The sequence below is a fragment of the Ixodes scapularis genome, unplaced genomic scaffold (assembly GCF_016920785.2).
Source record: "Ixodes scapularis isolate PalLabHiFi unplaced genomic scaffold, ASM1692078v2 PGA_scaffold3__209_contigs__length_174095766, whole genome shotgun sequence".
Classification (NCBI taxonomy): Eukaryota; Metazoa; Arthropoda; class Arachnida; order Ixodida; family Ixodidae; genus Ixodes; species Ixodes scapularis.
The window spans coordinates 121,512,286-121,524,597 of NW_024609868.1; the positions used below are offsets into that span (position 1 = coordinate 121,512,286).

Consider the following 12,312-nt stretch of genomic DNA (forward strand, 5'->3'; position numbering starts at 1 on the left):
TACAGACATGCACTCCTACTCCCCCCTCACGCCCCAACGCACTGCCTGCTCGACCTCGGTAACACAACACAATATGCGAACACCTAGACGCCCACCACATGTCCCAACTCACCCGCCTCGCATCCTCGCCAGCAGGGCACTACATTCTTAACACTATAAACATACTGCCCTCCACCCATCCCAGTCCCCCTCCCCATTCCACCGCACATACGTAACCGCATCCGAGTCCACCCAATCTCTCGCCGCATGCACTCAACTTTCCATAAAGCCCGGCGAATAGAACGAGCCAACATCCACGCCAAACTATACCCATGCACCATCACCATGCACGCTATACACTGATGCCACACCCTACCTTAACAAACCTGCACACTGTGTAACTGTTCTGGGCCAACATCCACCACCAAACGTCACGGCGGCCACCATCCTCACTACGAACACAACCACGGCGGAGGGAGCGGCCATTGCCCTTGCGCTCGCCCAGAGCCCCACCCCCATTCGTCCTGTATCTGACTCTCAGCCGGCCATCTGCAACTTTATTCGTGGCAATATGTCCCCCATGGCCTTCCAAATTCTCACCAACAACCCTCCATTCTACACAGTGACGCTGCTAAGGACACCAGCCCACACAGGAGGCGCTAATAAGATGATGCACGACCGTGCTCGCGAACTTATCGACCGAGCCGCCATTTCAACTGCGCGTATACAGGCGATGCCCCTGCAGGCAAGTCTACCTCCCTCCTGCAATACAGGGATATTATTCTGCACTACCGCCTCCTCCGCCGCCGATACCCACCCCCGCACCACACCTCTCCCAAAAGGCAGCACACATGCTGCGCCTCCTACAAGCACACACCTTCCCCAACCGAACACAACTAATACACACTCGATCACCCACACCTCTTTACCACCCCCGATTGTCCTGCCTGCGGGGCACTCGACACTCACTACCATTCCCTTTGCGAATGCCCCGCCAGACCCATACCCCCTATTCTCTCCCCTCACCTCTGGGAGCAGACGTTGCGCGACCCGGAGGAGTCAGCCCAAGTCCTGACCACCTCCCGGGCCCTGGTGGTCGCGGCGGCCCTCTGGGCCTCCACCACCCCCAATACCTGATCCCGGAAGACTAATAAAGTTTCCTCCTCATCGAGAGCTAGTCTGGCCACCGTGGATAGAAAACGCTTTGTTTGGGCGCCAGTCTGGAATCCGTGGGCACGCCTCAGCAATGGCACCTAAGCACACGGACTAGCTTTGACTAAAGGAAAATTGGCGTCTCTCTCGCTGGGAGAAAGAGGCGGGGGTGATGTTTTTAGCTTTTTTGCCCGGGAGAAATCATTTCTGCAATACGGAGTTGTGCGAACTTTTGAGAGAGGACAGGGTTTCAGCTATGTATTGGCTTACATGAATTGAAATGATCCTCGGCAGGGGCTGGGAAGTGTCGTGTCCTCCCTCGATGGCGATTCCCAGCAGGGGTTTGGTCCTTTGCACGGTCACCCTCAGTCTGCCGCCCTCCAAGGCGTCAACCCGGTGGACCTGAATAGGAAGAGAGGAAGTTTGGAACACGAATGAAGTGTTTTCTTTCATTTTTCTTTTTGTGTATATGTGTGTATGTGCGATTGCCCTCCTAAAGCAGTTTCCAAATTTTCAAAAAGCGAGAATCTTATTAATTCTTTGTCTGTCGAGCCTCCTCGGAAGTCTCGAGAAGCAAATATCAATCGGCAGAGTCTTGAGTTGTTAGAGTGGCCCGCCATGCATGACAAGAGGATGGCCACAACATTAACTCGATTCTCCGGGTAGCATCGAAACTGTTCGGATGCACTGGTGCGCACGTCACGTCGGAAACAGGGAACATACACTTTTTTATGGTACTCAACGAGGCGCACCGCCTCATTGTGCCCACCTTCGGAACAGAACATGGTGTTTTATTAAAACTTTGGTTTGGGCTAGTTGGTTCATGGTAGGTATAAGGTTCAAAAGCGCAAACAGACAGGGACAATAAGAACTAACACAAACGACAGGGACGGGCGTCCGTCCCTGTCGTTTGTGTTATTTCCTATTATCCCTGTCCGTTTGCGCATTTAAACCTGATAAGAACATGGTGGCCTGACTTCCGTCCGTTTACGTCCCCACGATGCTGGCGCTGCACGGTTGTAGACAACATTCTGATGCATGTCACGTCACGGGTAATTTCATTTGAAAATGTCACGGTTAATATCTTTCGCATAAAATCATATTAATATAGAATTGCATTTTAAAGGAAGCCAACTCGGATTTTGTGACCATGGAAGGGGCGTGGCCCAGTGGAAGGTAGCAAATTTGGCCAGCTGCCGAAAGTTAGAAAAAAAAAATAAATAAAGAGGTAAGAGACGACAACGGAGGCAAAGTCTTGAAAAGACGCGGGGCGTGAGAGCGTCGGCGGCGTTCCTCATAAAACGTGTAAGTCAGTTGGTTCGATTGTTAAATTAAAATGTAAGCGCGTCTTTTTCCATTCGCAAGTCATGTTGTTGGTTTCTGGGTAGAAAACAGAGTTTGAACGGTCAATTCTATGCAAAGAGCTCAACATCCATGCATTCCTCCTCACGTCCTAGATACCTACGTCAGCTCACTTTACGACCGAGAGGGACCGAACCGGTTTTTAAGCCTCTTGCGACGTCTTAGGACCGGGCGCGCTGCTGCGGAGCTGGTCCTAAGACGTCGTAAGAGGATTAAAAACCGGTCTTGTCTCTCTCGGTCGTACTCGGTTCCAAGAGTGTGAACGAGCCTTTACAGTCTGAAAAATGCTCGCAAAAAACGATGTAGTACTATTATTTGAAGGGGAAAACAAATATGTTAGCTATTTAATCTCCGAAGATAGAAAATTACTCCACTGATATACCCCAATATAAAACATTTTCTCTCCCGTAAAGGATGAAAATTCCCGCTTAGCTTATGCCGATAAAGAAAACTTGTTAACTTTCCAGAAGGAGGAATTCATTGCTAATTGTTGACCGACGAACAAACTCTTATTCCTCAGCAAGAGAGTGAAGCGTTTTGTTTTTAAAACTTTTATTGGAACAATCTCGTCCTCGTTCGAAACATTTCCCATAGTTAGCTTGAAGAATATCACTTTTGCGGTCGTCAAAGAGATAGATACCTGGCCCATAGCCTTCCAAGTACCGCACGTTAATGCATTGAGTGTATAATCGTGAGTCAGAGTTTCAAAGAACAAAAAAGCGGCGGCACTAAACGATGCAGAATTCTTCAAAATATAGCCAACACGACGTTAGCAAACAAGTCGGTGTTCGACCACAACGGGCACTGCGCATGAGCAGAAACCACATTCTAGTGAAGAGTTTTTTTTGTTTTTTTTGCAGTAAGCTGCTTCCGTCGACGCTTATTCTTTATTTTGTTTCAAGGGACAAGTTTGCCAAATACATCTTTATTTTTCTGCTAGCTCGTCGATCCGTTTCAATCGGTGACAATATATATCTGTTACGGCCAGTCGTCTGATCACACAGATGTGCATCGAAGCAATCGTGATGTCAGAAATCCTTGAATCGTATGCTGGCCTGCACTTCGACATTGATACACTTCACGTCGTCGTCGTCATACGTGATTCGGCTTCACAGTGTTTTCACCTTCTCAAATATGCGGAAGCGAGCTCCACGCGAAGGCGTTCGCGCGCTCACGCACCTCGAGTGTCGATCAAAGCTGTCCACAGGCACTTTTCGCTTCCCAAATCCACGGAAAGTTGAGCCGAGAATAGAAGTTTCGTCGATCGTCACCAACCTCATTCAACGTGATCGTGCCCTCACAAAAATAGATATCGACGTCCTATGTTCATACTAAGGCCATTCTATTACCCCCGTGTCCATCTTATGGATTCTGTAGACAGTTAATGAACCGTTCAAGGACAGCTAGTTTGCCATAGAACGTCCATAACAATATAGGGAAACCCCGATACAAAAAGCGTTTTTCATTTCTTCCTATTGCCATGCTATGGCCTTGGTGTGTCCATGGACATCCTAGTACCTCTCTATGGTGTGAGCTGTAGATTGGTAGATTAATACAGTGATGGCCGGGTAGATGTTTGCGTTAGGTGTAGGGAGGTGTCCGAGTTAGAGTTAATTAAGCCGGGCATCAATATGTTACATTGATGTCGAGACATGCCCAACTTCAGGGCATACTCAATGTGGTGGTTGAAGTGTCCAGTATGTACCGAAATAATTCTTACGTGCTGCTATCTTATTCTGTTGTCTTATTCTAAAAAAACAAACAAACAATAACACCGCCTCCCTTTAGTGACGAGTTGAAACATGAAAGTTCCTTTCTATGGCTATTGCTAGAGTCACTGAATGTTCCCAGAGTACCGAAACTTCCAGGCTAGAGGTGCCAAGATAGCGGTTCATTCTTTTTTCTTTACTGTGGTAACCACGAGCTTTTAGAAAGCATATTTTTGCGTAAAAATAAACGAAAAAAAGGTATTTTTGTAGGAACTTTTATTCGAGATTAGTACGAAATGACCGGCTCGTAATGTTTTCTAAAATCTCTACTTAACAAGGTTTTAAACCGCAATTTATGTTGATTTTATACAACCATGTCTCACCGGTAGTTTATGGTAGCGCATCACTCCCTGGGCTTATTCTAACCTCGGCAGTAATTCGCGGCGCGTCCGCTTGGAAGTTGGGGGTTTGCATCCCTGAAACCCCTTCCACCGTATACGTTTCGGTGCCAAAATGGCCGATAAAAGCCAAAATAAAAATTCGCAGCGAACGCTATCGAATCTCATACTCCCGAACCAATACAAGCAGCCGTGCAGTTCGCCAAGTGGTCGCTGCGGAGAAATGGTGACGTTGCGATCGCTATTAGTTCGGTTCTCGAGTACGGGTCGGTGCCACTTTTTCAGAGCAGGCTCTATGGCAGTTTCCCAACTGATTTGTTCTAGTAACGTTGGCCCCTGCGGACCCCATAACTATACCCCCTGCCGACTGAATGGCTTCTCGACGGACCCCGTAGGAATTCCGCGCAGACTCTGTATGGCTTCTCTGCAGACTTCATAAGGACCCTGTGTAGAACCTGTAAGGCTTCCCTGCGGACTCGGTAGGGACTCTCTGTAAACCTTGCATGGGTTCTCTGCAGGCACCCATAGACCCGAGCAGCACAGATTTGGCGAATCATTGGCCAATGGCTGGCAATGGTCCTTTGACCAGTGGCCAGAGAGTGGCCAGTCACTGGCCGATGACTGGAGTTTTTCTGACCATTGGACATTGGACACTGGCCATGAGCCATCGGCCAAACGTTGGCCGATGAATGGCCACTTTTTAGCCATTGGCCGAAACGCCATTGCCAGCCATTGGCCAACGCATGGCCAAAATCTGTGCTGCTTGGGGACACCATACGGATCCTGTAGACACCCTATGCGGAGTGCAGGTTCGTCTGTTTCCTGCACAGGGTTTGCGATGACCTCAGAACGCCAAATTCTTATTGGCTGATTAAAAAAAATATAGTGGGTAGACGTCAAGATATCTAGCATTGAGGACTACCTACTATCCTTTCAATCAAAGCCGATCAGAGTTCGGCGTCGTTCTGACGTCACCGCAATTCCTGCGCAAGAAGCAGACGACTTGCTCTCCGGATAGAGCCCGTATGGACTCTATGGGTGTCTTAGTATAGATAGGGTATAGGATGACCTTACATCGTTACTAGAATAGGATGTCCATAGAATGTTCGTTGGCCACTGTTCTATAGGGAGGTCATAGAAAGAGTTCAGGAAGGCAACAGTAGTCGTGGTCTGCGTATAGATGCCTTATGTTTTTCTTAACGACGCTGCCTTATAGCACATCCTCGGTGTGTCCATACGTATTTTTGTAATAAGTACCCCTAACAAAGAACCACTGAACCCGCGAAGCCACTGTGTCATCTGCTAGCAAGGCGAAGAAGGTTATGAAACTTTATTACGTGCTTTTGCCATCGCTTTATGGTACTAAGACGACAGATAGAAGTTTTTATAATCTGATACTTACGAGACTAAATGCTTACAAAAATTATTTACTTTTTTTTTTTGTATGAGACAATTTTTAACCTTACGCCAAGCCCCTATGCATTTGTCCATGACAACGGCCCTAGCAACGGTTTGTTTGGAGCCGAGCGCCATGTTGTGATGTCATTACTTACGGGGTCAATTTTCAACATGGCGTCGTATCACGGGAGTCGCGGGCTGGACGGCTGAACCACGCTGAACGAAGCGGACTAAGCGATGGCGGCAGACGACGGACATGAGATTTGTACTTCAGAACTGTTGTTCACGGTATCGGCGAATCTGTCCAGCTCCGAAAGAGAAATCGTTTTCCGATCAAAACAATTAGGATTTATTCCGTATGACACGCCGGAACACCAAGCTGATTCGCACAAAGACCTCACGGAGTCGCTGCCCCTTCTTCTGCATGGATGAAGACAGCGGTCGTCTTATGAATTCAATAGCAGAGTGCTAACACACGTTTTAATTAGCACTGTTTAGATCCAAGGCTAAGAAAGAAAGCCAGCTCTACCGCGACCGACACTATTGTGGTGAATGACGGCTTGGTAGAAGCGCGAAATATTTGACTCTATATATTTTTCCGACTCGTTGAAGAGAAGCCAATCATCGAGAACCAAGTTTGGTCGAAAGTATGAAAGGCCTAGTCAGAGCCATGTCTCAGCACGGGTGAGATCTGGCGCCCATTTATTTCTGGGGGCATGCGTCCAAATCACCCGCTTTTCGCTCGCTGTCTCACTTCACGTAATGGGTATGTACACGCGTTTCTAACGACACGGCATCTGTGCGCCGAGCTATTAGCGACACGTGCGACCAAAAGCGTCGCTGTGGTAGAAGTTCGCGAACGGTCGCCGCGCCCTCATTGGGTGAGGTGTGCCGTGACGTCAGGGGGAGGACTCCACTCCGCGATCTCGCATCGGCTCGCTTCCCAGCACCGGTTTCCTGGTTTGGCATTGTGCGCCGCAAGCTCTTCGAGGAGCTGGACTTCGTTTACCCGGTGTACAAGACGTTGAGTCAGGCCGATATTGACGTGCTTCCGTACATTTTATAAGCCTGCTTGTCCCTTTTACCTTTAAAATTCGGTTACCAATCCCGAAAGCTATCGGCGGAGGCGATTCCGCCGATGAGCCTCCCCGTCCTTCCACACGACACAAGTCAATCTTGCGAGGGGTCGGTGAAGCGGTGGCGCAAGTGTTTCAGACGCTGGAATTCTATTCCTCGCATGTTCATGATTTAGGACGATATTACATCCCGCTTTCAAGGCATTTGAAGTGGCTTTTATGTCATGGGCCTTTGCGTGGTCGGCAAATTAGCTCGCGACCCCGACCTTGCGCTGCCACTCTGCATGCGCTGGTTCGCAGATGTTTTAAAGGGCCTGCGTCTAATCTTTGAAGTGCTCGTGGAACAGGGTTGTTTTACATAAATGTAGCTTCTTCGTAAATTAATTATATGGTTTATACACGTATTCAGGTATATTTCTTAGAAGATGCACAATTACTGGAAATTAGTTTGTATGGTAGCAGCAAAAACGGCCGAATTGCCCTCAGTTGCCTGTATGATATGTATTGAACTGCCCAAAATGTGCACAGCAAATAGTGCTGTAATTTGGAACGTTTATAATTTTTTTTTAGATTCTTTATTCCAGACTTGCGTATTCGGAAAATACACCGTTTAGTCTGAATTGTCATTTCCAATTAAAAGAGACACTGCTGCAGGTCCCCAAAAGCTTCCTCAGCCTCCAAACTCCCTACAGCTGGACTCTCTGACAACAGAGGAAAACAGGAGTAAAAGCAAGCATTCGAACGTCTGTCCAGTGGTAGATGCAGCACTAGTAGGAGAAAATGTGAAACCTGTTAAGGGCGATAGTCTGCGCGAGAAAAGCTTCTGGTATTTTAGCTTCAGGACAATTTGATTTTAGTAAAATCTAAATTTTAGGGCTTAAGGGACTAATAACGAGCTAGACACCTTCGCTTACGTTTGTTATACATTACTTGAGGGTTTATATAAACAAGTCTACAGATACCACCCGTGTAGTCCATTGAAATATTATCCGAATCCAGCAAAGGTCAAATGCGACGAATGTATATAATAAATGTTCCTCGTTTTTTTTTTTTTACTTTGCCCCTGCACTTGAGTTGTCTTACTTGTGATTCTCTCCCCGTGACCCAGACTGTATTTAGCATGATGCTCGAGCAGCATGCAGCCTTTCTGCTTCGGCTATCTTGTTTAAAAACAGAGATACAAAAGAAATAGTATACATAACTTGCCAATTCATTCAGACCATCAGCAGCATTTATTGCGCGAGACGTAAATCTATAGTGATGCTCCTGCAATTGTGGCCATATTTCTTTATTTTCATATACGAGCTGTGAGTCATGCGTTGGCTGCCCTGTCAACCACGCTTAAAATGTTGGTTGAAGTTCCGCCTGTAGCGACAGGCCATACCTCAATAAAGGAACATATAAAAATTTACACTTGCTACGAAAAACACGCCGAAAAAAATTAAATAGAAACGAGCGCGCCGACAGCTAGCGTTGTCACAGCCTCCACAGGGCGAGCGGGGTCGAGTCGGGGAAATATTAGGGAGTTTTAGAATAGCGCACGCTATAGCTTTGCGTACGCAAAGAATAGCGTCGTCGCCACTGCGCATATGCTCCGAACGCAAACCAGGTTTTGCGCTTCGCGTGCGCAATTTTAGCGTGCGCTATTTCTGGGAAATAGCGTGCGTACGCGAAGAGTCTTTGCGCTTCTCCAAGGAGGATTCGTGATGAGAACTTGGCTAAAGCCAAGACCAGCAGAGTTAAAAAACATGGCGGCTTCCAGGATTACGTCGGCGGCTGCTTTGGCGGCGTCGTGAGTGCGACATCGGCGGCATCCTCGTGACTGCGATTTTCAATGCGGGACGACATTGTACTCGGTTTGGCAACGATCACAGGCAACTTGATGCTTGCGACGCGCGAACATTTTACGGCGAAGGTGCGATGTGCGAACATCAGTGCGACACCTCTCTTGCCGAGGCGACGCAAGCGGACACGACCGGTAAACCGCTCACGTCGCATTCTCATCTTTAAACAAATCTAAATTAGTACTCTGAACCAAAAAACTAGTTTTTTTTTCTAAAGTTGTAGCATTTCGTATGTGAAATAAAAATTGTGACTGTATCTTAATGGCGTCGCAAGCGCGAGCCGATAGGGTTTTTGCGTCGGGACGGAGAAACGCTATTCTAAAACTCTCTACATACAAATCTTGAAAGAATAAAACAGAGAGGACGAGGACGGGAACAGGACATCTTTCATTTGGCAACAACATAGAATGGCACAAAAAAAAAAAAAAAAACGCCCTCCAAGGGTTTCACCGTACTCAAAGAGGGAAAGGAGATACTAGTTATAAAGGAAAGGGAATACCCTAAATATAAAAGTTTAAAAAGTGCATCACTAATCTAGTTATCTCTGATTACTTAGAATTCGACCTTTGTCATTGTCAGCGATAATGCAGAATTATTCTTATTTGCAGTCCAAAAGGAAAATGTACTATAAATATAAGAGTTTAAAAAGCTGTAGCGTCACGACGAGGTGTCAATAATCTAGCCATCTCTGGTGTTAAGAGTTCGACCTCTGTCTTTGTCAATGATAATGAAGGTGCAGAAATGTTGTTGTTTACAGTCCCCATGGCAAAGGATTCAATGATTTCTCGCCCAAATCTGTTGTTGTGCCCGCCCAGTATTTTAGTATCAGAAAAATGAGGAGCACAGTCATCGCATGTGCGGCTGTGAACGACAATGGGGTGATACGACTCATTTGAAGCCTTTGATGCTTCCAAGTTGTGTTCTCTGAGTCGATGTTTGACGCATCCCCCAGTCTGTCCAATGTACTGACTGCCACAGCTTAGTGGAATAGAATAAACCTTTCTTTCTTCGCATTCTACAAACTTTTTGGCATGTTTTACATTGCACCCTCGGGGACTGTCGCTCCCATTAACCTTTTTGCACATCTGTTTGAGGCGCCTACGACAAGAAAAAACCACACTCGTGTCGAACTTGGACGCGATAGACCTTAAACGGTGAGCGGAATTGTACATGTAGGGAATCACAACGAACCGACCTTTCTTTTTTGAAACAGCTTGCGGAAGTTGTGGTTTGATAATGAACCTCTCAAGGGTGGAACGAAGGAGGTCAGTAGGAAAGCCTGCTTTTTCTAACCTCTGATGCTGCAACTTGAGGCTACTTTTGGAGAAATGCGTGCACGACTTGGAGAATGAGGACTTGAAAAGTGACCTTACTATGCCACGCTTAACAGACTTGGAGTGAGCACTGGTGAAAGGGAGGACTGGCCTCTCCGACCTCTGCTGGAAGGCCCAACAAACACCTGAGGAATGAGGATGCAATCGTAAATCCAGAAATTGTAATCCTTCCACTGAAGGATTTTCCCGGGTAAAAGTTAGCCCTGCCGCACAGTCTTTGAAAACTTCAAAGATGCTGTCAGCGGACGCAGCGTCTGGATAAATGACCAAGTAATCGTCAACAAACCTAAAAACTAGGCAACCCTAGAAGGACTTTTTCAACTGATCGTTGATAGCCCTGTCAACAAAAAGAAGAAATATTTCACTAAGGACAGGTGCAAGGCAAGAGCCTATACAAACTCCCTTCTTTTGTTTGTAAATATTTCCCTCGTATTCTACCAAAGTGGACTGTAAATAAGTATCTATGAGGTCGATGAAGCCCTCAACCGAAACTACGGAGGAATTTTGAAAGTCGCAAATTCCGTGTTCATGGATTGCATTAGTCACAGAATCTAAGATGAGTTTTGGGTCTAGGCTGTAATACATATCATCAATGTCGAAAGACATAACTGAGTGTGGGATGGAACAAAAATGAAGCGAATCGAAGCGGGGGATTAATTCAAGGGAGTTTTGGACTCTGAAAGGCTGAGGGAGGATGATATTAGACAAATGTTTTTGTAGATGACGACACAAAGGCTTTTGCCAACACCCAATTTCTGAAATTATGCTCCTGAAGGGAACTCCATACTTGTGAGTCTTTGCAGTAAAGAAAACAGACAAATACTGTTTGGCAGGACTACCAATGACGTTCTTAAGAGAGGTCAGGTTCAAGGAGGAACAAAGTTCCTTTGCCCTCGAGCGCAGTCTACCCGAAGGCCTAGTTTTTAAGGGCTCAAAATTCTTTGACAAGGCATCAAGAACCTTATGATTAAAAGCACTTTCCTCCAAAATCACAAAAACACCCGTTTTGTCTGATTCAAGTAATTTTAGGTGTTCTTGGCGAAGTTCTTGCACAGCCGCACGTAGTGGAAGCCTGCTTGGCCGAAAGGGTGGATGGTGACACACTGCACGCACTGCCGAGCCCAGAAAGTCTTGCCGTTGATGTTCAGGTATAGACGACGCGACTTGATGTACAGAGGCTAGCTGGTCTACCTTCAACGAAGGAAGATCTGGAGCAAAATTTGGTCCCCTCGACAGCAGATCCATTGTGGCAGCGGAGAGGTTTCTCGTAGAAAGCATCACGGGAGGTTCAAACTTGGTGGTCTTTACCTGTAGACACGAGGTGTTGACTTCCTTGAGCAGTTTATTCCACGATGCTTGAAGAAGACTGGCAGCAGCATCCATGATGAACTTGTACTCCATTCGGGCGCTGAATCCTTGCCCGAATAGTTTCTCCATTTTGGGAGGGAAGCACTCTTTCCATCACGTGAAGTTCATGGGAAATTTCTTTTCTCGTAATCTGCATTACTCGGTAGAATGAAGCCCAGTTGTTGAAGCGGAACCCAAATGCCAGCTCTACACAGGGATGAGGCAAATCCTTGCGAAGGTAGAGGCCCAGCGAACGCAGTCGGAGGCGAAGTTGGGTCATCTTTGAAATGAGGATGGCAGCTTCCAGAACGGACACCGGATTGAAGACCGAAGAAACGCAGTTGGGGTTTGGACGAAACATGGCTCGAAAAGCGTTGTCAGTTACATTTGAAAACGAGCGTGTTGGTTAATAGATACAAATCTTGAAAGAATAAAACAGAGAGGACGAGTGCGGGAACAGGACATCTTTCATTTGGCAACAACATAGAATGGCACAACGAAAAAAAACTTGGACAACTTGGAAGCATCAAAGGCTTCAAATGAGTCGTATCACCCCATTGTCGTTCACAGCCGCACATGCGATGACTGTACTTCTCATTTTTCTGATACTAAAATACTGGGCGGGCATAACTACAGATTTGGGAGAGAAATCATTGAATCATTTGCTAAGGGGACTGTAAACAACAACATTTCTGCACCTTCATTATCATTGA

At 46.6% G+C, this 12,312-nt stretch overlaps 1 protein-coding gene across 1 annotated transcript in view; it reads right to left on the bottom strand.

Annotated features, from left to right (window-relative positions):
• The window catches only part of LOC121837283, a 47,069-nt gene that overhangs the window by 11,577 nt on the left and 23,180 nt on the right, over nt 1-12,312 (bottom strand). The window contains exon 2 of the mRNA XM_042292865.1: nt 1,402-1,533. Within this exon, the coding sequence (XP_042148799.1) occupies nt 1,402-1,533 (132 nt within the window). The remainder of the gene's footprint in view (nt 1-1,401; nt 1,534-12,312) is intronic.